This window comes from Pseudorasbora parva, chromosome 10 (genome assembly GCF_024679245.1).
Source record: "Pseudorasbora parva isolate DD20220531a chromosome 10, ASM2467924v1, whole genome shotgun sequence".
Taxonomy (NCBI): domain Eukaryota; kingdom Metazoa; phylum Chordata; class Actinopteri; order Cypriniformes; family Gobionidae; genus Pseudorasbora; species Pseudorasbora parva.
Window position 1 is genome coordinate 39726086 of NC_090181.1, and position 24368 is coordinate 39750453.

Consider the following 24368-nt stretch of genomic DNA (forward strand, 5'->3'; position numbering starts at 1 on the left):
AAGATATTTTTGATACATCCGAGAGCTATCAGACCCCACATAGGCCAAGAACATTTTCAAGGCCCAGAAAGGTAGGAAAGACATTGTTAAAACAGTCCATGTGACTCTAGTGATTCAGCCTTAACGTTATGAAGCGATGAGAATACTTTTTGTGCACAAAAAACAAATACAAATAACGACTTTATTCAGCCATTTCTTCTGGCCTGTGTCAGTCTCCTACACTGTTGATGTAACGTAAGTAGTGCAACGTTTCCTAGTTGTACGGCAGAACGACTGCGTCGGCCAATGGTAAGCCGCCGTTCTGGAAGCACTGCACTGTTTACGTTACGTCAACAGCGTAGGAGACCGACACAGGCTAGAAGAAATTGCTGAATAAAGCCGTTATTTTGTTGTTGTTTTTTGCGCACAAAAAAGCCCTCAACGCTTTATAACATTAAGGCAGAATCACTGGAGTCACATGGACTCTTTTAACATTCGCTTTACTAGCGTTCTAGACCTTGAGAGTGTTCATTAAACTGCTGTCTATAGAGGGGTCAGAGAGCTCTCGGATTTCATCAAAAATATCTTAATTTGTTTTACGAAGGTCTTACGTGTTTGGAACGACATGAGGGTGAGGAATTAATGACAGAAATGTCATTTTTGGGTTAACCAACTCTTTAATGTGTTGTCTTCTAAGCACAATGCAAAAAAGGCAATGGTCTTCTTTCTTTTGATTCTGGAGTGAAATATGAGCCAGACATGTTTCACCTACATCTTTATATATTAAAAATGGACATCTTTTTCCAGTGTCAGCGCAGCGTATAGTGTACATCAGAGTCAGAGCTCGTCCCTAAAAGCTCTTTTGAGACCTGATCAGTGTAAACCAATACGTCCTTTAGACGAAAGAACCAAAAAAATGATGCATGATCAGATCAGCTTCACTGCCCAGGCCTGTCTGCAATTTCATATGGCAAAATAATCACATGATATGTGGTAAATACAGCAACTTCCAGCCCTTTAGAGGTGAAATTAAATGGTACTTCATCACACCTTATGTAAGACAATCCGGCCTTTTCCACAGCTAACATGATTACTAAGAGAATCTCGTGAAATCCAGGTCATGTTTCACCCTAAAATCATAATCATAATCAACAAGAAATGTTTTGATTAAGAACACACCTGCCTCCATTTTCTTTAAGCTTAAATGTTGATTTTGGGGTGAAATATTTCACGGATATGTTTTAATTAGATTCACTCCAATTCGTAAAACAAGAAAAAGCACTAATTTCCTAAATTAAATCACTAGACATGCAATCTTTTCTTGCTCTAGTGACAGATTATCAGAAGCATTAAGCTTGGCAATGCAGACATTAGACCTTCTTCTGTCAGCTGTATGTCCCTCTGACCCTTTTCATTCATCTTAAATCATTTGTTTTCCCAAAATGTCCCATAATCCTTTTTGTAGTTCCTTTGCAGATAGAATGGCAGTGAAAATGACAGCGTGGCGGATGAAGGTATAAGACGGGGCAGCACCAGTGACGGGCCCCCTCTGCCAACTCCAAGACAAGATACACAGAGAGCAAACTCAACTGCCACGAGAAGAGAAGGAAATCCCGCCCTGATGCGTTTCGCCTGTCCCGTTCCTTCCCCTCCTGTCTCCTCTTGTCTTTCCGCAGCTCCTCAGCTCGAGGCAATGCCGCGTGACGTTGTGCTGAGCGAGAGTAGCAGTCTCTGGACATCACAGAGAGAGAGAGAGAGATACAGGAAGAGAAGGAAGAAACGGAGGAGAGATGATGGATCTGCTGTCTTCACAGGACGGTCCGCTGACTCCCTGCAGGGACCTCAGAGCTGGTACCATTTCTTGTCCTTGTATTTCAGCATTATCTGGTGAACACAGACAGATGGTTAACCCTCGGTGAAACAAATTATCCAATAAAAATATCATTGTTCGACATAGAATATGGCTGCATTTCAAAATCTAGTGAGCTGCCCACCACACAACGAAAGCAATTATCAGTCCCAGCAGGAGCTTTTCAGATATTAGGTCAAATCAGAATTATTATCAAGTCATTGGAGACAAGTACGCTTGGCTATGATTTTCAAGTGCAAACAGCACCAATGTAACACAGAGACAAACTAATTGAATGGTTTTACACATTAAATAAATATGTACATTAAATGTGTAACACAAGAAAGTGTAATTTATGTCAAAGAGAAATGTATATAAAATGTAAATGTATGTACTAATTCTTAAATTTAATAAATAGTTACTATTCTGTTGAGAAACCATGATTGGGAACATGTACTAATCATTATGAAGTTTTGTTAATTAGGGCATGTCGGAATCCACTTTTGCTAGTTTAACGAAGGAAAAAAACAGTCGGCACTCAGGGCACATGGTCCAGGGTTGTACCTAGTCTCTTAGTGAGTCATGGGGTGTGTTTTGGGTGTAACGTGCAACAAAACAAATCAGTCTCCCATTCCCTTTAGAAGCCAATTGTGCGCGCCCCATGGCGGATTTGCTATTTACATGGTGGAATTTGCGAGCTGAAAGACCAGAGAGGAATCCTTTTATTTTAAATATTAAAAAATGTTTGTGTGCTGCTGCACATCCCTGTGTGTACGCGCGTTGTACACCCGCATGTAGGCGCATATTACTAACATGCTATTTAAATAACACAAAAAACACTGCGCTATTGACTTTAGACCAGGTTTTCGTTGGTGCAAGCACAACTGGCTTTTAAAGGGAATGGGAGACTGATTTGTTTTATAGCACGTTACACCCAAAGCACACCAATGTGCAGTCGTTTTAATTTGCCTAAAACTAGCAATGTGCCAAATAACAACGCCAGAACACACCTTCTGTTTTCAGACCATGGGCGAACAAATGGGCACGAGTGCATTTTCTATTTAGCGTAGCGCAGGACGTGAGAATGAAAACTACGTTGAGCTGAAACTAGCAAAAAATCACTTGTGTCGTGCCTGCCGTCGCATTGCCCCGGGTGTATGATGGGGCTCTTGGAATGAGGACTTTACATCAGAGTTCACTGCAATGCAGCAGCAGGACAATTAGCCTTTCGCCGAGCTCTGCCCCCCTTAGTTACTGTTGCTACGTCCGACCAACAAATGGTCAAAAACGACCAGTGCGACAGATTGCCATGACAGGAAGAATATACATGTGCATGTCAGTGACCTTTTTTGCAGCAATAGCTCCGCGATATCCTCCAGATCGAGGCAAAAGGGTAACAGTAAGCAGTGGAGGGATATATTCAAAATATAAAAATACGCAATGAAGGAGACACGACAGACCAGTCGATTGCCGACTGCTTTCCAGTCGATCGCGGGAGTAAATTGCACTCTGGTTTGCCCTTGCTCTCTCTTCAGCATTCTCACGTCTCAGACCTCAAATACATACAAGATTTAACCTTTACAGACATAAGCCCTATTCGAATTATGGATTCTCATTGGCTAATATTGCTTTCCTCCCTCTCAGGTAAGATTTTTTTGGAAAGGATAAATTGCAGGAATGACAAAAATGCAAGCTTGCAAGTTTTGAAACACAGCCTTTGTATCACTCTAAAAAGCATGTGGAACCACAAGTGATCATCTCACATCATGTGCGTGTTTGGAGAAGGAGTCTGCGCTGGACATCATGGCTGCTGTCCTCTCCTCCAGCTCGCCTAGTTTCTGTCCTCTCTCATCCAGGGCTATCCTTGCCCGTGCCAACTCTCCCACCACACCTGACGCGGCCCCCTTCATGCCCTCCATGCCCCCTGGACCGGGGATGTGCTGTGCCAGGCTGCGTGAGGCCTTACCAGCAGTCACCTCTCCGACTGTAGATCAGAACAAAATGAGACATCTTAAAACTAGGCACATTTCTGACAGTATCAGTTTTGAAGTATGAAAAGACACACCTAAAATCAGTATTGACAAAGTAGAAGTTTTTTTTTTAATAACAATACTAAAAGCAGATATCAATTTATGCAAATTACAGTGTTCTTTATTTGTCACATACATATTAGGGATGTTAGCGACTAATTGACGATTGATTAATTGTCAACAATGCATTTATAATATATTCGGAATATTCTGATCTAATGATTTCTGACCTGTAAGGTTGCAATTAGTTGTTTGCTATTTGTTGAGTTAAATAACGCGCTAGCCAAGTGCTCCCGATTACCAGTGTTCATTCAGCGCTTCAGTGTGTGCACTCAAACAGCAATGCACAGATAATAATAACTATGATTGGGACTGTCATATTACATAACATTAATGAGAACAATATTTTAATAAATCGTTGTGAATTCTTTATATTGGTTGCTGTGAATTAAATTGAGAATATAACTGATGCATTTATGCCATTTTAAATAGGCTACTGTAGTCTATGAGAGATCTCTGTGAAAATACAGTGTCAGGCAGGCTACACAAATATTGATCTTCACAATGTTAGCCTCTCGTCTTTTTTATGTCTTACTCTGCATTTAACTTAAAATATTTTATTATAATTTTTTTATTAAGAAAACAGCATGGCTACAAAATACAATATGTTGTTGAAATATTGTAAAGTGTTAATATGAACTGCTACACGAACAATCGTTTAAAAAACAATATCTAAAATCATAAAATGTAATATCTCTGTAAGGGATTGAGAAAAGTGCGTGCAACTAATTGGATGACTAATTAGTTGGGTCAGAAAAATAACTAACTTATAATTAATTAATAAGTATAAAAACATTCTGTAAAGAGACATAGGCTATTAAAATAAAAAGTGCTTAAAAGTGCTCAACTCTTCTTAAGTGGAAGGAAGCTTTTTTCCCTCGTGCAACTCATATAGCTATAGAAAGCGAGTAGTCATTAGTTGGGTTAGAAAAAATAATGAAATTATAGGGTTTTTTAAGTAGAAAATATGTATGTAAAGAAATATATTAAAATAACATTTTCAATATGCTTCAATATGCTTCTTACACACAATAAACATGGTAAATTATCATAAAATTACCCGATTGACTTTTCCAGTAAATACACAATTGAGCTGTTCACACAAGCAACAGTGTTCTGTCTTTTTACCATTAAGTTACCATTCACACATCACAACTAAAATACTGGTAAACTCTTTGATATCAATCAATAGAAATTACCTTTAAATGCATCACAGTTTTCTACATCTGCCAAAATGAGCTTTAGATTCAAAGTCCAATCTGACAGTTTTTGACTTCTGAATGACAGGCGTAAGGGGCTGATCATACAGAACATGATTTGGTTTTTTTAAGGTGTGCGAGTGACAGATTAACGCTTACACAGGTCCTCTCTGTCCAAGGACTGAGCACCGCCTCCAAATAAGCCCTTGAAGAACCCTCTGTTCGGAGCCTCTGGCGTCTCCACTGGTGTAAACAGCTCTCCAAGCATCTCCTGCAGAAATGAGCACCTCAAAATAAATGGATATGAATACTGATGTTATATAATCTATATCTGATTCTTAAAAGGCACTGCAAATAAAGACACTTTTCAGCTAGTTCCTGGAAGTATTTTTCCCCTTCATCTTCTACATTCTTCAATAAAGACAAGCCATAAACCAAACCAACCAGCTCCAAGATGGATCACATTTCAAACGTATGCTTAATGCTTTGCATTTTCATGAGGGAGTGAACTACTCCTCAAACCTATGAAGCATTTTAAATAATGTAATCACATTATAGACAATGGTAACTACTTCATGATTGCTCATGATTATCGATTTGCACGCTCACTGATATCTGATGATCAGTAGCGGTTCACTAAATAAAATAATTCATTAAATACCGATTTACAATAAGCACTTAAGTCAAAAATAACTATTAAGTAATAAAATAACTAGAGAACTGGATGACTAAAATCAGCTTGAAAATGCCATCTCATGAAACAGTAGCCCTATTCGGACGGTAATCATTTATTGTGGGGTCGTAAGGTATTTTCATCATTTACAGGGGCTGTTTTTATTGCTGTCCGAATCAAGAACGTCACACCATTTTTCTCCCACCACCCACGTAAAAATCCCCAGGCGAATTACCTACTGTTTTTTGACAAACACAGAGATCGTGTGACATACACAACTTTAAAGACTCATAAATCCAAAACTATGAGAAGGAGAGTCAAATGGTAGGTATCATTTGTTAGCAAACTTTTTATATTTTTAGAATATAAATAAATTGTATTATATTTGGACAATCTAATTAGCTGAGAAGTAACTTTCCATCCGTGTGAAGGATTATGGTGACTTTCTTTTTAATTGTGAGAGTCTGCTGTAAATAAGGGTGTGCCCTTTTTAAAGATCGGAGCATGTTTCATGGTGTCAACTACAGAGGACATATCATAACATAAGAATAAAATATAATTTTTCACAAAAAAATTTTTTTCCATTTGTTTCTTCACATGGAAAAATAGAAAATTCAAAAACCTTTTATTTTCTGGGTATTCATTATAAGTAATATTATGTCATTACAAACAAAGGCAGAACAACTTATTTCATTTGCAATGCTTCATAGTAACATCAACGTCTTTGGAAATTTACGTGATAATCACAATAATCATTTTTGAGCAAATTTTTAAAAATAATTTGAACCATTATTGTGCAGCCATAGTCTGAATTAAAAGGTTTATATGTTGACACTACAAATCACATTCTGTGTATAAAATGAATGTGATTTTAATGGGACATATGACATCCTGCACACATAAAACATAATGGACACATTCTGACCTGCAGGTTATCACAGGTTTCCTGGCTATAGGTGATTCTTTGGATCTCAGTGGGCGATGTGAGATACAGGGCCTGGCCTTGGTTTGAGAAACAGAAGGTTCTGGCTATCCTCATGTCCGTCAGAGGAAGGTAGTTCACATCCAGCAGTGGCCGCAGGCTGGGCAAACTGAAAACAGATGGTTTACAGGTTTAGAATGAAAAAATAAAGAGGAAAAAAATATACAGTAGCAGTGATTGAATGTCAGGTCTTCTATATTACCTGAGGGTCATGATGTGGCCATTGGCACAGAAACAGGCGATGCCGACCCCTGTGGTCATCGTCACAACATCGGCTCTGAGTACGAAGGAGGCCTCTGTGATGTTATGCTCATAGATGCAGTTTTGGGAGGGCAATGCCACCACCTTGGCCTGTTTCTCTGAGCAGACTACAGCGTACTGACAGTCCTGGTTCTCCTGAGAAGAAGGGGGAGAGGTGGGCCGGCGTCTCCGTGGCCGTTCCCTCTCCTCCTCAGGAGCGTTGGCCTCATACCAGGACTCATAAACGTGGGGCAGAAGGGTCCCACTGGCATCCAGCTGGGCCATGTGCAGAATGCCTCCTTTCAAGCGCACTACTAAACCTGTGATGGCAGACAGCGATTTTCAAAGTAGTCAGGTCACTGTTCTTTTCACACTGCATGACTATCTAGGGGTAATACCGTAATTCCTCAAACAAAAGTCTATAGTCAATTAAACGCCGGGCCTCTGATAGTGGCCGGGGGCGTGATCAGCACAAACAAATACAGGACGGTCTCAAATTAAGGCCAGAGAAAAATGTGTGGATAATTGCCTAAATGCCTTTCATTTAACGTGCACTGAAGTTCATAGTAATGTACAGTATAGGGCGGTGCCGTGACGGCTGATCACGCAACAGCCCTGTTGCGAGTCTTGCCAGTGCGACACACACTTAATCCTAGAAACTTCGCAGGGATTGCTCTGTAAATTAAATTGAGACAATAACATACATATATGCCATTTTATATAGGCTACTGTAGTCTAGGAGAGATGCGACGTCTGTGAAAACAGTGTCAGGCAGGCTACAAATATCGATCTTCACAATATTAGCCTCTCGTCTTTTTTATGTCTTACTCTGCATTTAACTTAAAATATTTAATTTTGTACAAGAACTACAAAATTAAAACAGCATAGGCTACAAAATAAACTATGGCCCTGTCCCAAATAAAACCTCACGGTCTTCCTCTGAGTCCGCACTTTCACGACATAATGCCGCTTTGACTGCCGGGTATAAGTCCTCTGCGTAGCTCGCAAACTTGCGGGCTCAGCTGGAGTGCGCATCGAGGGCTCACGAGCACCCTTCTTTAAGCTTAAATGACGAATGGGACACCCTAAAGTCTTGTGGACTTAATGGACATGCGCACACAATGCGCACGCAATAAGTCCACAAGACCGAAAGTGCACATGAAGTGTGCCATTTGGGACAGGGCCTATTTTGTTTAAATACTGTAAAGTGGTCATAAGAACTGCTAAACAAAGACCATTTAAAAAAAAAATGGAAAATCATAAAATATAATATAATTAACTAATTGGAAGCGCGGATGAGAAATTAGTTGGGTCAGAAAAAATATTAAATTATAATTTTAAAGTATAAGTACACAATATGTAAAGAGACATAGGCTATTAAAATAAAAAGTGCTTGTAAGTGCTCAACTCTTCTTAAGTGGAAGGAAGCTTTTTTCCCTCATGCAAGTGATATAGCTATATTAAGTGCGGAGTCAAGTCATCGAAAAATAAAAAAAATGATAGTTTAAGTATAAAAAATATTCATGTAAAGAGATATAGTAAAATAAAAAGTGTTTAAAAGTACACAACTATTCTTAAGTGGAAGGAATATAGCAACCTATTTAGAAAGCACTGAGTAATTAGTTGGGTTAGTAAAATAACAAAGTTATAGTTTAAGTATAAAAAATATTTATGTAAAGAGATATAGTAAAATAAAAAGTACATAAAAGTAAACAACTATTCTTAAGTGGAAGGAAGCTTTGTTCCCTCACGTGCAACCGATATAGAAAGCACTGAGTCATTAGTTGGGTAAAATAACCTCATGTGCAATATAGAAAATTAAGCGTGGAATAAACATTTTACATTTTTCAAACTGACACAATAGTGGTTACCGATTTGGCTACCATAATCCTGACCCAAATTGCTTTGTCGCCTTTCTGGCTGTTGTAATAAATGGTGATATTTTTGCAAATGCTTCTTAAAAAAAATCTGATATCTGTCCATTGGAACAATATCACTTTTAATTTAAAACGATTTATTTAAAGCAATTATATTTCAAACAGATAGAATTAGAAATACAGGCCTGCCCTTAACAAAAGCCTGTTTCAAATAAAAGCCTGTTCCCTTCTTCATTTTAGGTAAATAAAAGCCCTGGTCTTTATTTGAGGAAATACGGTATTCAATAAATAATAAATAATTTTGCAATGGGCTGCTGTTGTGGCTGGTCAAGCAAATGTTAGTGCTTTGTTTTTTGTTTTTTGATATAATTGCAAATATATCTATTAAAATACTGATATTCTGGTCTATAACTCCTCCCTGAACTTCCCGCTGCCCTGGATCTTGCCCTCTCATTTGTTGAAGGTCATTGCCAATATCAAGCGTATAGCGTCAGTTCTGGCAGGTCATGTTAGTTAAACTCGCATCAGCTGGCTGTCAGCTGATCACGTCTACCAATAGGAATACGATGTCTATCCCTGCATGCATATATAAGCTCCTTCAGGTATTACTAGCAGCTATCGCGTTTCTCCAGAGCTCCTTTACCCTCCTCCACCCCCAGCTCCTCCTCTCGTCCAGTCAGGATTTGGAATTCTGATTCCCCTTGAATCAGACCAATTCCTGAATTACTGTATTTTATACATTTAATATGAACATTAATGATATCTGCAATACATCATGTTGGTTCTGTTCGGTTTACCCTAAGCGGGGTTGGGTTATTACTGCTCTCCCTGCTCTTATCCATGCTGGGCTGCATGGATGCTCAGGGAGTTCTTGCCCAGAACAGAACCATACCGCCAATCCAAAATATAAGCTAAGTCAATCAATCATATTTGACAATGGTGGTCTAACAGAAGTATTTTCAGTCAGAACACATTTCACACAGAAGGAGTTTAAATCGCAGACAGGTCCAGAAATTTAGCATGCCAAATATCTCATGGACGTCGAAGACTCAGCAGACAGAATTGCAAAATAGTCATAAAAATAGAATTTACAGCATAACACGGAATGCCATGGAATTTGGCAAAATGTGGATGAATAAGTCAAAAGTAAGACTGTAAAATCACAATATGGACTAGTGTCTATGAATATTAAAGGGTTAGTTCACCCAAAAATGACCTTTGTTCATCTTCAGAACACAAATGAAGATATTTTTGTTGAAAGCTGATGGCGGAGAAAGGCTTCAGAAAGGCCTCCATTGGCATTCAGTACATTCCCACTGACCCACTGACAAGACCCATAAAGGCACTAAAGACGTCGTTACAAAGTCCATCTCACTACAGCGACTGTACAATAATTTTACGAAGCGACTAGAATAGTATTTGTGCGCAAAAAAACAATCAGAAAATGACTTTATCCGCCAAGTAATTGTCTTCCGTGTAGGTCTCAGACGTGAACTCACGCGATAGTGGCACTTCTCCTCTTCTGGGTCATGTATCTGAACGGCGGATCTGCGTCATATTCTCGCGCATGGGTAGAGTTCACGTCAATAACTTAGATAAAGTCGGATAAAGTCGTTACTTTGATTTTTGTGCACACAATAACTATGTTCGTCGCATTGTAAAATTATTGCACAGCCACTGTAGTGAGATGGACTTTGTGCCTTTATGGGTCTTGCCAGTGGGTCAGTGGAAATGTACTGAATGCCAATGGAGGCCTTTCTGAAGCCTTTCTCAGCCATCAGCTTTCAACAAAAATATCTTAATTTGTGTTCTGAAGATGGACGAAGGTAGCCTAGAAATGTAGACGCACCCTAGTGGCAGCAAATCTAATCTCCCCGTGAGTGTCGTCTAGCAACTCTCAGTACCCTTCTAAGCTGTAAAAACCAATCACATCGTGTATAGAGTTGGTGGGTGGGGCTTAACATAATGACGCCAGAGTTACGCTTGCGTGCTTCTAGTAAACACAGAAACTGCCGAAGAGCGGTCATTCGAATCAGCTTTGACCGCGACTCTGGAAGACTTGGAGTTAAGCTTTTCTCTGAGAAAGAACAAAGAACGGCACTGAAGTCATTCTTAAAAAGGGAAGATGTGTTTGGAGTTTTGCTGACCGGATACGGCGAATGTTTAATCTATCAACGAGCTCCGCTTCACCTTCGTTGCTCTGGTTGGTTTTAGCGCTATCCTATCGCGTGCAGAGGGAGTTTGAAAGACAACCGTTTATCCCGCCCCTCGGATTGAGCCCTGTCAATGGTGAGTTTCCATACCAAACATTTTGATGTGGGTCTGGCTTGTCAGGCTAGGACGAAGGTGTAACGGGTGTTCAACGACATGAGGGTGAGTAATTAATTAAATCATTTTCATTTTTGGGTGAACTAACCCTTTAAAGCACAAAATGACAACTATTTAACTGCTATCAAGTCTACATGTTCTGCATGTCTCTGTATGAATTAGTGCAGTTTTGCCTACTACACATAGGGACATTTGTGGTGTTATCCCCATTTTATTTGATAAAACTATTTTCAGATACACATAGAAACTCAAAGGTATTCTCATTAAACTGCCAAAATTTGGTTTAACTAATCATAACAATATGATTTTTGATATGATATATTTTTAAGTTTATTAAAACAATTTTTTTAAGGAATATCACACAACATTATACAATGTTTCATCCATGTTTAAAATGAAACATAAATCTCTATTGCAGCAATTTGTTTGCCAAAATTTTTATTTGTTACATTTTATGTAAGGTTTATAAAATCATTCGCGCTACCACAAAAAAGCGGCATTTTTGTTAGCAAAAATTATGCATTGATTAGACATACTTTATTAAACATTAAAAAGGAATCCAGAATATTGAAGACAAAAAAAGAGAAAAAGAAAAAAACATTTGGGAAAATAAAATGAAATTTGCGTACAAATAAGAATTTAATGTGGCCCAACATTTACAAGGACTTCCACTCTTTTTTTCATAGAAATGTAAAGCAAGTCTTACCACAGAAAGAGACACCCACAGGCTGTTGCATCCTCTGCTCTGGCGTGGAGGGCACAGTGAGGGCGATGGCCAGCATGCTGCCCAAAGAGGTGCCCACCCACAGGCTGGGCACTGCCACAGTCTCACTCTTCTTGGAAAGTGACTCGCAAAAGTAGAAGGACGAAATGATCTCACGTGACTCTCTGTCAATGCTGGTCACACTGGAGCTGCGCGAGCGGCTGAATGAGTTGTCCCTGGCATCTGAGAACACAACCAACCATCAGAGACAAAAAGACAACAGAAGCGGACAAATAACATGATGCAATAAAGTCATATTACGTCTGAACCACCTCAGGACACCTGAAACCAAAAACAGTTGAGCAGTAACACTAAAGTATATTGATGGTATACTTATAAAATGTGCTTTATGTGCAGTATTAACATAAATATTACATTTCAGTTGCATGTAGTGTGGAATGAGCAAAACATACAACTACTACACAAACCATTGCCATGAAAACCCAGAAAAACTCACACATTTCCATTCAGGATGAACAAACCTAGCAGTTACAGAACATTGTTTTGCAGTTTTATTTGACTCTCAGATGCATATTTCTGACAAACCTATAACACTAATTTTAGTATAAATGCAAATTCTAAAAGCAATGAATCTCACCCAAACTGACAAGAACATGTCTGGCTCATATTTCACCCCAATTATTATTATTTTTTACATCTTAGTACAAATATATAAATATATATGACAGCAGAGTTTGCTGTGCTGAATTTATTTAAACCTTAATCTTAATTTTCTGTATGCAAATTAAAATGTTCTTCTTTTGAATTTGCGGTGAAATATGACTCTTGATGAAGCTTATTGGTCTGAGAGATTCATCTGTAAAATATCTGCAAATGGTTAGTAAATCATAAAATAACAGTCACTAGCCAATGAAAAGGAGAGAACTTAATACGACACGGGTTATTGCTGGTCTGATCATTAGAAACTTCTCAGCTGAAAAATATACAGTACAGTGTGCTATCATGATTACACCATTGGGAATCTAAGGACTACATCAAATGTGAAAAGTATTATGAGGTCAAAATCCATAATCTGCTTTGTTTCGGGATGATGAAAGAATTTGTTGTGTAATTTGAGTGTCGCACTAATATCAAACCTTAATCTGTAATCAGTTTAAAATTAAACTGTGAAAAAAGGTGAGGAATTAAACCGGAATTAAACCCTTTTTCACAGAAACCAAAATTGTACACCATCAAGACAACAGACAAAATGCACACGGCAAACTCCAGTGAGAGTTAGTATGAACCAGTCCAAATCAGGTCAGGTCAGGTCAGCCTGTAATAGGGCCACTCACTGGGGTCACATAATGAGGTCTCATGGAAAGACGCTGCGTGTTTCCTCTTCATTTCCTTCACGTTACTCAATTTACCAGGGAGAGAGCAGTGACGTCGTACCCTCCTTTCTACATGCAGAACGGTAAGTGCAAAGTTTAAGTTTAAACTAGCTAGCTAAAGTATAAAGTGGACCTAAATACATTTGCACCAACATTCATGCATGCAAGTCTACAATCTATATACAACACCTGGAATACCTCTGAAAGCAAGTATGATTTAAAGTTATTTGTTTGCCTGCAAAAAAAATGACTACATTTATTATTGTACCGTCTACTTTTTCAGATTTATTCAAACTCCACATAAAAACAACACTGTGCCTAGTTCATTCTCAGACCTTTACTGTTTAAGTAGGCAGTTCTAGGCCAGAATAAGCTATAAACCAGACCAGACTTCATGCAGATCTTCATGGAGTCTATGTAGACTACTGACTATAATAATATAGGTAGAACTAGGGGTTGCACAGACTAGACAACTTTAAAGGATTACTCTACTTTAAAATGAAATTTATGCCATGATTTACTCACCCTCAAGCAATCCTAGGTGGTTATGACTTTCTTCTTTCTGATGAACACAATCAGAGTTATATTACTAAATATCCTGATGTTTCCAAGCTTTATAATAGCAGTGAACTGGGCTCATGAGTTTGAAGCTCAAAAAAGTGCATCCATTCAGCATAAACCTATTCCACACACAGCTCTGGGGAGTTCATAAAGGCCTTCTGAATCGATGGGTTTTTGTAAGAACCATATTTAAAACTTTAAAAAGTTAAATATCTAGCTACTGCCAGACTGCCTTCCGTATTCAATTTACGAATAAAGTGTAACGCATCTCAAATGCGTTAAAAGTTCAAAACACTTGAACAACTGAGCCCTGTTCACTGCCATTATAAAACTTGGAAACATCAGGATATTTATTAATATAACTCCGATTGTGTTCCTCAGAAAGAAGAAAGTCATATACACCTGGGATTGCTTGAGGGTGAGTAAATAATGGGATTATTTTCATTTTAAAGTAAACTAATCCTTAAATGCTCTACCATGACGCTTTAAGCTTGATGTTGACTAGTTGCTGATCATGACCTATAGAGGGCACAACAGGATAAGAAATATTTGAAGTCCACTTTTACACTCCATTTCCAACAGTTAAAATGACAAATAAATGCATACTCCACAAGATACGTTTTCTTATACCATCTGCGTGCGCAAAATCACTTTTAATCGCTACAATAAGCTGTTTAAACACACATACAGACAGTATCTCGCACGTCAGACGTAGATCACATGCACACAGAAACATTCAGTAGCACAGATATGTATTGTCAACAGTTCTGTGATTTATCAATAAAAAAAAGCTTATAAACAGTTCTTGCATACATTTCTTAGCAACTAAAACCCCAGCTTCACTATTAGTAGACAGACGCTGCCAGGTAGAATTCATTCACACTCATTCTCTCTCTCACTAATGCATTCATATAAATGTTATCTGTACTGTGATACTTTATCTGTATTCGAGTGAGCAGAAATCTGTGATAAATATAATGACCCGAACACAAAAGAGCCTTGTGTGCAGCTCTGTGTCATATAGGCAAACCGCAGTCGAGTCTCAGCTCGAGGTTCGGGATTATTTGCTCATTAATGACGTCATCAGCCACTAGTCGACAACAACTCGGCTTTAATCACATAAATGCCGACGTAAAAACAGATAATTTGGGTTGAGAACACAGCATTCGTACATACTACTATGTACAATCAATCTGATCATAAGTGCTACTTAAAATAACGGCCAGTTTACTTAAGTGTGGAAGAAAATGATCACCTGCAAAAGAAGCTACTCCTACTCCTAGAAACTAAAGTGAGAGAACAAACGCTTACCATCTTTCTGATCAGCAATCATGCTAATTTTCCGGGATATCTTAGCTGGAAAAAAGAAAACATTGTTCTGAACATATAATCAAAGCCATTAATATCTGGGAAATCATTGATATAAAAAATGTTAAATAAGGATTAATCAACAGGTTTAAGAAGACGAAGACAGAAATAAGCAGGTTGGAGGATCATGATGTAGAATAAAGCCACAGAGCAGCCATGAGCCCATCATCAGCAGCCTTAAAAAGAGACAATTGTTCATCTAGTATGTTACATTTAGAAGCAACTCAATCATGCCCAGAAAGTTGCATTGAGATTAGTGGCAGTGAAACCAGCACCGATCAAGAGTCAGAACAGCGTGAGCCTAATTTCTCTCTGACAAAGTCTGGCATTGAGTGTGTGTGTAATCGCCCATATGTAGATCTGTCAATGATTTTAGATGTTCAGTAGAGATCTGTGAGAGAACATGTGATTCAAAATCAGACATATGTTAAGTGTGTAACATCATTTCCATTGCCCTATGTTTTTTTACCCTTGAAACGCACCAGAGCAGAGTAAAAGCCTGTAATGTTAAACACGGTTAGAAAAAAGCATTTCTGCAAGAGATACAATTTTGATATTAGTGAATAAAACCATTTTAAATCTTAAAATGGTTTAAAGTCAACATTTGTGTTGACATCAGTGCAGCATTTACAATCTATTTCAGGAAAAGAAAATTAACACAATAATGTTTCTCGTTTAGTGCATTCACAACATGACAGAGATGTGTATATTAAGAAAGTATACTTTGTAAGAAATTAAAAAGTGAAATTAAGTTGACTTTAAAAATACTACTGAAAATACTGTCAAAGTCTTACATATGGCTTTCAGTTCACACTGATCAACCATTTTTTGCCACACTCGACCACCAAGCAACAGCCATACAAAGCTCAAGTTCAGCTCTACTATGCACTTAAGCATACCCATTTTAATTTGTTTGGTTAGTTCATTTGGTTAGTGCACAAGAGCCCATTAGCACAGGAACGGAGACCCAGACTGCCGTAATATGAACATTATACAGTACCAAAGTCATTGGCAACATTCTTGGATATCCGCTTGCTTTTGGACTTCACTGAAAAATGTGTTGAAAAGAACCAAATCAAAGAAAATAAAGGCTTTCCTAACACAGAAATTGGTTGTGTTTAATGTACAGTACCCTTGTCAATGAACTTGTGTTTGCTGTCGTCATCAGAATTGCATGGTGAACCGGAGCCTATAGCAACAACACAGTCTGTATAATAATATGGCACAGCCAATGAGGTCTTACGTAACTTTTGGCAACTATCTGCATATCAAAGTCAAACTCCTTGTAAATGAAATTTCCTTGGTCAGCACACCTGACTTGAATTCTGACGACGCTTGCAGAATTGTTTACATTTTTTGCTGTGCTAAAGACTTTTCAACTATAACAAAGCTTCACGTCCAATGCTCTGCCATTGCAGCGTTTGTCAATATGTCCGTTTTTAAGTTGTAGTGTGTAATTCCTGCTTCACCAAACCCAACTTTCAGAGGATTAGCATGAGCTTGGCGGGACTACTCGCTTTCCAAGCCATGCTGACAGGTGCAAAATTACACATTTCACTTTAAAGGCACAAACCTTTTTGTCTTTCATTAATTCACCCTCATGTTGTTCTAATCCTAATGATTCAGGCTGCACTTTTCAACTCTGTTTGAAAGTGGCTAGTGATTTACTTTTGCAAAAAAAAGCACCATAAAAGTAGTTCATATGACAAGGGTAAAACAGTAGCTTACAAATCTTAAGCTATGTAAACATGTTAACATGATTTTTATTACATGTTTAATAAAAGTTAAGTATGGTCAACATTTTTGGTCTATTAATCTCTATACTGTATAGTTCCTGTATAGTTTGAAATATAGACAGATAGTTTTTTCAATTTTTGGATCTTGATTTGTTTGTTTTTTTCTGCTTCTAACTTCTGTGGCTATTTTCTTGGTGAGAAACATTTATAGAAGATCAAATATCAGGGTATTTTAATTGAAAAAGGTTTTAAATATAAAACTATATTTGCCTGAACTTTGTTAAACACATTAAGTTAACTGAATAAAAAAAGTTTTTTTTCACAGAGTTAGAGGTAGTTTACCCCAAAATGAAAATTCTGTCATCAATTACTCACCCTCACGTTGGTCCAGACCTTTAAGACTTTCGTTCATCATCTTAACACAAATAAATATTTTGATAAAATCTGAGAGCTTTCTGTCCCGCCATTGGCAGCTATGCAACAGAAACTTTGACTCTCCAAAAAGTTCGTAAAGAGATTATAAAACTAATTCATATGAATTGAGCGGTTAAGTCCACATTTTCTGAAGACACTATCAGCTTGTATAATGAACAGTTTGAATTAAGGGGAAAAAATAAACAGAAGCTCAACTGAAGCTGCGTGATGCGCGAGAACAAACCTTTTTAGGAAGCTCAAACGTGCTGCGTCACACAAGAATGAACCTCATTGGTTCTTGCTGAAGCTCAAACGTGCAGCGTAACACAAGAATAAACCTCATTGGTTCTTGCTGAAGCTCAAACGTGCTGCGTAACACAAGAATGAACCTCATTGGTTCTTACTGAAGCTCAAACGTGCTGCGTAACACAAGAATGAACCTCATTGGTTTTCACACGTCAAGTGAACATGCTTGAGCTTCTGTTTACCACAACCGATGTGTGAGCTGATGAATCTTTAGGTGAATAAAAGCATTCATTTAATCTGTTCATCATATAAAGTGGTCTCTTCAGAAAATATGGACTAAACTGCTCAATTCATATAGATTAGTTTTACAAGGTCTTTGGGAACTTTTTGAAACATCAAAGTGGGTTGTGTAGACAGAACATATCTCAGATTTCATACCAAAAAAAACTTCATTTGTTTAACAAAGATGAACCAAAGTCTTACGGGTTTGGAACGACATGAGGGTGAGTAATTAATGACAGATTAATGACAGATAACCTTTAAAAAAACAGCACAATCTAATAAAACATGCTTCAGGGATAAAGGATTTTGACAAAAAGAACATGTTTCTTTGGTGCTTGGCAGTACAAAATCAAAGTGGGTGGTGTTTTATAAAAATTAACAAAAAAAACTTTCTGCCTAACATCTCCTTTTATTTTTCACGAAAGAAAGAAACACATGTTTGGAACAACACCCGGGTGAGAAAATCAAGACAAAAAGCTTAATTTTTGAGTGAACTGTTCCTCTAAAGGTCTGTCAATCAATTATGTAATTATATAACTATATAATTATAAAACGATCATCAATTCATGTTCTTCGTGTTTTACCATTAAATCCTGTCATATAATAAGAGCATCTTTACCTGAAGTTGGTGATTTACATCTGTCCTCTGGGGCAGCTGATGCCTCATTACCATCACAAAGACCTGTTGAAAACCAACACTTCTTAACCAAACATAATGCAGAAAACATCACATAACAATAAATTAATAAATACATGTAAAAAGTATACTATAATGTTAAACAATGAGAAAGAGAAGAATGCAGACAGATAAAGAGAAGGACAAGACCTTTGATGAGTGTCATGTGACTTACTGAGGTAAGAAGAACGAAGCTTTTTCACAGATTCAGAATAAAAGTTAGAGAGGCCGGACATGCAAGACTTCTTATGTAGAGTGTCTTTACGAAACCACAGAGAGAGACGAATATTGACAGAGACAAGTGAGACAAAACAATGACACAAAATCAAATTAACAGCTGAAAGGCCTTTGAACTCCCAGACCCCAGAGACTGGATTAAGGACCGTTTGGATGCATTTGTTCTGCATTTTTCTTTTCGGCCCCACTTTATATTAGGTGGCCCTTAGCACTATGTACTTACATCAAAAAATAAGTACAATGTACTTACTGTGTTCAAATTGTATTGCAAAACACCTTTGCTGATATTGAGGTGGGATACGGGTGTGGTGTGGTGTGGTGTGGGTCAGTTTAAGGGTAGAGTTAGGGACCGGTGTGGTGGTGTGGGTCAGTTTAAGGGTAGAGTTAGGGACCGGTGTGGTGGTGTGGGTCAGTTTAAGGGTAGAGTTAGGGTCAGGTGTGGTGGTGTGGGTCAGTTTAAGGGTAGAGTTAGGGACCGGTGTGTTGGTGTGGGTCAGTTTAAGGGTAGAGGTAGAGACAGGTGTGGTGGTGTGGGTCAGTTTAAGGGTAGAGTTAGGGACAGGTGTGGTGGTGTGGGTCAGTTTAAGGGTAGAGTTAGGGACAGGTGTGGTGATGTGGGTCAGCTTAAGGGTAGAGTTAGGGTCAGGTGTGGTGATATGGGTCAGCTTAAGGGTAGAGTTAGGGTCAGGTGTGGTGATATGGGTCAGCTTAAGGGTAGAGTTAGGGTCAGGTGTGGTGGTGTGGGTCAGTTTAAGGGTAGAGTTAGGGACAGGTGTGGGTCAGGTGTGGTGGTGTGGGTCAGTTTAAGGGTAGAGTTAGGGACAGGTGTGGGTCAGCTTAAGGGTAGAGTTAGAGACAGGTGTGGTGATATGGGTCAGTTTAAGGGTAGAGTTAGGGACAGGTGTGGTGATGTGGGTCAGTTTAAGGGTAGAGTTAGGGACAGGTGTGGTGGTGTGGGTCAGTTTAAGGGTAGAGTTAGGGTCAGGTGTGGTGGTGTGGGTCAGTTTAAGGGTAGAGTTAGAGACAGGTGTGGTGGTGTGGGTCAGTTTAAGGGTAGAGTTAGGGACAGGTGTGGTGGTGTGGGTCAGTTTAAGGGTAGAGTTAGAGACAGGTGTGGTGGTGTGGGTCAGCTTAAGGGTAGAGTTAGAGACAGGTGTGGTGATATGGGTCAGTTTAAGGGTAGAGTTAGGGACAGGTGTGGTGATGTGGGTCAGTTTAAGGGTAGAGTTAGGGGCAGGTGTGGTGGTGTGGGTCAGTTTAAGGGGAGAGTTAGGGACAGGTGTGGTGGTGTGGGTCAGTTTAAGGGTAGGTTTAGGGACAAGTGTGGTGGGGTGGGTCAGTTTAAGGGTAGAGTTAGGGTCAGGTGTGGTGGTGTGGGTCAGCTTAAGGGTAGAGTAAGAGACAGGTGTGGTGGTGTGGGTCAGTTTAAGGGTAGAGTTAGAGACAGGTGTGGTGGTGTGGGTCAGTTTAAGGGTAGAGTTAGGGACAGGTGTGGTGGTGTGGGTCAGTTTAAGGGTAGAGTTAGGGTCAGGTGTGGTGGTGTGGGTCAGCTTAAGGGTAGAGTTAGAGACAGGTGTGGTGGTGTGGGTCAGTTTAAGGGTAGAGTTAGAGACAGGTGTGGTGGTGTGGGTCAGTTTAAGGGTAGAGTTAGGGACAGGTGTGGGTCAGCTTAAGGGTAGAGTTAGGGACAGGTGTGGGTCAGTTTAAGGGTAGAGTTAGAGACAGGTGTGGTGATATGGGTCAGTTTAAGGGTAGAGTTAGGGACAGGTGTGGTGGTGTGGGTCAGTTTAAGGGTAGAGTTAGGGACAGGTGTGGTGGTGTGGGTCAGCTTAAGGGTAGAGTTAGGGACCGGTGTGGTGGTGTGGGTCAGTTTAAGGGTAGAGTTAGGGACAGGTGTGGTGGTGTGGGTCAGTTTAAGGGTAGAGTTAGGGTCAGGTGTGGTGGTGTGGGTCAGTTTAAGGGTAGAGTTAGGGACAGGTGTGGTGGTGTGGGTCAGTTTAAGGGTAGAGTTAGATGCAAGGGAAGTGCCAACTGTGTAATTACAACTGTAACTACAGAAATTAATTACAGACGTAATTACATGGAGGTATTTTTTTAAATGTAAGTACAATGTAAAAACATGTATGTACAACATAAGTGCATTGTATCATATAATTAATTAAAATGTAAGTGCATAGTACCTAAGGCCACCTAATATAAAGTGGGTCCTTCTTTTCAATTAATTATATGTTGTATTGTGTACTTAAAAACAGGCCAAATAAATTTATAATATAATATTTGATGGAAAAATGGTACAATTCTGAAAAATTTTGAGGCTAACTCCAAGTATGTGCAATAGTAATAGCAATTACTTGTACATAATCAAAAACTGCTTCATCAAACAACTCAGAATTGGTCAGACATTCTGCGTTAAATCATCGCATGGACCGTAAATTCAGTCTGTTGGCATCTGTGTATTTCAAAGACTGAAACTCAGATGAGTGAACAACAAAAAGAACAAGCAAAGACAAGGGAGAGAAAAGAACAAACATCGGCGCCCCTGTTTTTGAGCATATGGATCGTATGATTTTCTAAGATCAGAGGCAGATGGTTCCTCGGCCAGAGATGACCACCTGCAGGAGCGTCACGGCTCGTAGACTGACACTGCTCAAAATGAGCATGTGCTTTACTTTATGAGAGAGAAAGTGACACACAGACTGACAACATGCAGAGCTTATGATTATTAGTGAGAAGATGAAGCATTCTTAGATTTTTGTTCACCTGCCGAAGGCTGCCTGGCTTTGCGGGGTGAGCGTGGTTGTCTGTGGTGAGGATCTGTAGAGCCGTACAACTCGGCTGTGCTCACATTCAGAAGGAGAGTTTTCTGAAGGTAATCAACCACTGCAAGTCCGTTACCATTGCCAAAAGCAACTCTATAAAGAAACATGACAGATATACACTGTTTGTCAAAAGTTTGGAATCATTAAATATTGTTATGTTTTTAAAAGTCTCTTCTGCTCAGCAAGGCTAAAATTATTTATTTATTTATTTTTTAATTGTAAATTAGTCCTGTATTGGCAAAGCTGAATTTTCAGCATCATAAATCACATGATCCTTTAGATATCATTCTAATATGCTGACTTGCAGCTCAAGATTTTTTTATTATCATAGTTAAAAACAGTTTTGGTGCTACATACTTTTGCCAGATGTGTGGCAAGTGTGATGTCAACATTTAATAAAAATGTTTTGGTTTTTTAAAAACTTCCTTAAAGGGATAGTTCACCCAAAAATGAAATGTCTGTCATCATTTACTTACCCTAAATTTGTTCCAAACCAGTATAAATGTATTTCTTCTGCTAAACACAACAGATGATATTTTGAAGAATGTCTGTAATCAAACAGTTGATGAGACCATAGTACTTTTATTTTATTTATTTATTTATTTATTTATTTTCATTTTTGGGTGAACTATCCCTTTAAGCACACTTAAGCGTCTGTAAACACAAAGTAAGTTTCTATTTGAGACAAAATGTATTACTCGCCTTTGGCTTTTGGCTGGCTCAGTTGGGGACACTAAATTTTCAACTATATCAATGATCTGCCCGCATTGACACTATATGTAATTGAACTGAGCTGATAACAACACTGTTTTCTCCAGAGTGGCTGTACAGCCGAATCAAATTATGATGTATTATTTTTCTGTTAACACAGTGACGCTGCTTTGAAACAATCGGCATTGTAAAAACATGTCGAACATGTCAGTCTCTGAGTAACATGTCATTTATTTAATCCAAAAAATAAACTTCATTCAGTAAAATAAGAATAATGAACTAAACAAAAAGCATTTTAAACGTCTCCAACTTGTTTTATAATTAGCCAAAAATCAATCAGTTCCCCTCACACACGTTATTACATCCATCAGAAACGTATGCAGGCTGTCATGATGCACTCATGGGCATCAATCACTTCACTGAATGCCAGCTAAGAAATAAATAATTATTACCTTATAACCCATCTGTTTCAAAATACACATCATTTGAAAATCACAACTTCGGTGTCTGTTAAAAATCATGCACACAATACATGGTAGAAGTGTAAAGTAGAGGTCCAGAGCCACAGTACCGGACGTTTTGAATGCGTTATCTCTTTTCTGAGAAGAGGGAGAGAATGGTGGCCTGAGCGGCTTCGACATGCTGTCTGTCAGAGATGACAACTTACATAATACATAACATAAGTGAATATAAATGTGTTCTTTACTCGCCGAAATTAAATCGGAATGAACAGAGAACTGAGTGAAATACTTCACACTGCATGCTAAAGACAATCCAATTGTTAGTGAACAAAGTTCAACTTGTTGTTTTGACGGACATTTAATCCACAAACTACACATTCTGGTTCTGATATTCTTAATTTTAAATGTTCTATTCTTGACCGATCGTTTTTTCAATAGATGAACTGTCAAATGAGTGATCTTGAGAAGAGTCCCTGTAGTTGTCCAATTTGACTCTTATAAGCTGATGTTATATATATTATAACCTTGAGAGGTGATTTTTTTTTTCAAATGTAGTTTGATCACTATCTTCTCAGTTCTTTAAAAGATTAAGGCAGTTATAATTTTATTTGATAAAATGAAACAACATTTTATCAAACTTCGATAATTGCCTTAATCTTTTAACCACTTAAACTCCGAGGACCCTGTACAGGGTCGGGAATGAAATTGTCATGTATATACTTTCAATTTTAAAGCTACACTGTGTAACTTTTTTAGTTTATTCTTAGCTAAAATCACTTAGTTCTTTCAAAAATATATGTGCTCATTAATGTATATTTACTTCTTTCAAGTAATAATGCATTCTCGTAATTTTATAATATACCATTGAAAATACATAAGTGTTGAGGGTTTGGATGGCGGTCGCCATGTTGCTCCTCCATCTTGAAAGTACATTTGCCAAAGAGGGACAAACCCGTAAATTCAAGCTTCGCTTTTTGCGTTTTTACACTCGATGGCACTGTGTCGAATGTGAAGAGGAGGATTGCTTGAGGCTGCTATATGATGATGGAGGATCACTCTTAAGCCCCTTTCACACTGCACGTCGGACCCGCAATATTCCCGGAACATTGCCGGGTCACCTTCTGTGTGAAAGCAACCACGTCCCGAAATTGATTACCGAATTCGACCCGGGGACCTAGTAACATTGCGGGATATGTATCAGAGTTGCCAAGAAAGCGGAAAAGAGAATTAAGACGGCAACGCGACAGGCAAATCAACAAGACAAAAGTAAATATTGGAGTGGCCTTTCCAAGATGGAAAGAGCTCATGAGGAGCAACGATTTTAAAAAGAACGCCGACGTTGCCTGCTTTCTTTTCGACAGGTAATATTAATTCAGCCTATTTGTGTATATTGGAAGTTTTATTGTTGCTTGGCTAATTGTATCATGATGTGCTGTGCATAACACTAGAACGATGTCTAGGATTTTTCCTCGCGTCAATGATGAAAAAGTATTGTTTACCTTATAACATAAATCCGTGCTCTATGACGGATAACATGAGATTG

General features: G+C 38.5%; 1 protein-coding gene across 3 annotated transcripts in view; it reads right to left on the bottom strand.

The window, feature by feature from the left end:
- Positions 1-370: 370 nt before the first annotated feature.
- The window catches only part of stxbp5b (syntaxin binding protein 5b (tomosyn)), a 66919-nt gene continuing 42921 nt past the window's right edge, over positions 371-24368 (bottom strand). Inside the window, exons 18-28 of one of the 3 annotated variants that reach the window (XM_067456110.1) lie at positions 21595-21746; positions 18541-18603; positions 16376-16432; positions 16244-16291; positions 15187-15231; positions 11924-12163; positions 6975-7332; positions 6716-6881; positions 5277-5388; positions 3592-3812; positions 371-1863 (exon numbers count right to left, since the gene is read on the bottom strand). In XM_067456110.1, the coding sequence (XP_067312211.1) occupies positions 1822-1863; positions 3592-3812; positions 5277-5388; positions 6716-6881; positions 6975-7332; positions 11924-12163; positions 15187-15231; positions 16244-16291; positions 16376-16432; positions 18541-18603; positions 21595-21746 (1504 nt within the window). In that variant the 3' untranslated portion in view covers positions 371-1821. The remainder of the gene's footprint in view (positions 1864-3591; positions 3813-5276; positions 5389-6715; positions 6882-6974; positions 7333-11923; positions 12164-15186; positions 15232-16243; positions 16292-16375; positions 16433-18540; positions 18604-21594; positions 21747-24368) is intronic. The other 2 variants (XM_067456111.1, XM_067456112.1) reach the window with 2 other exon arrangements.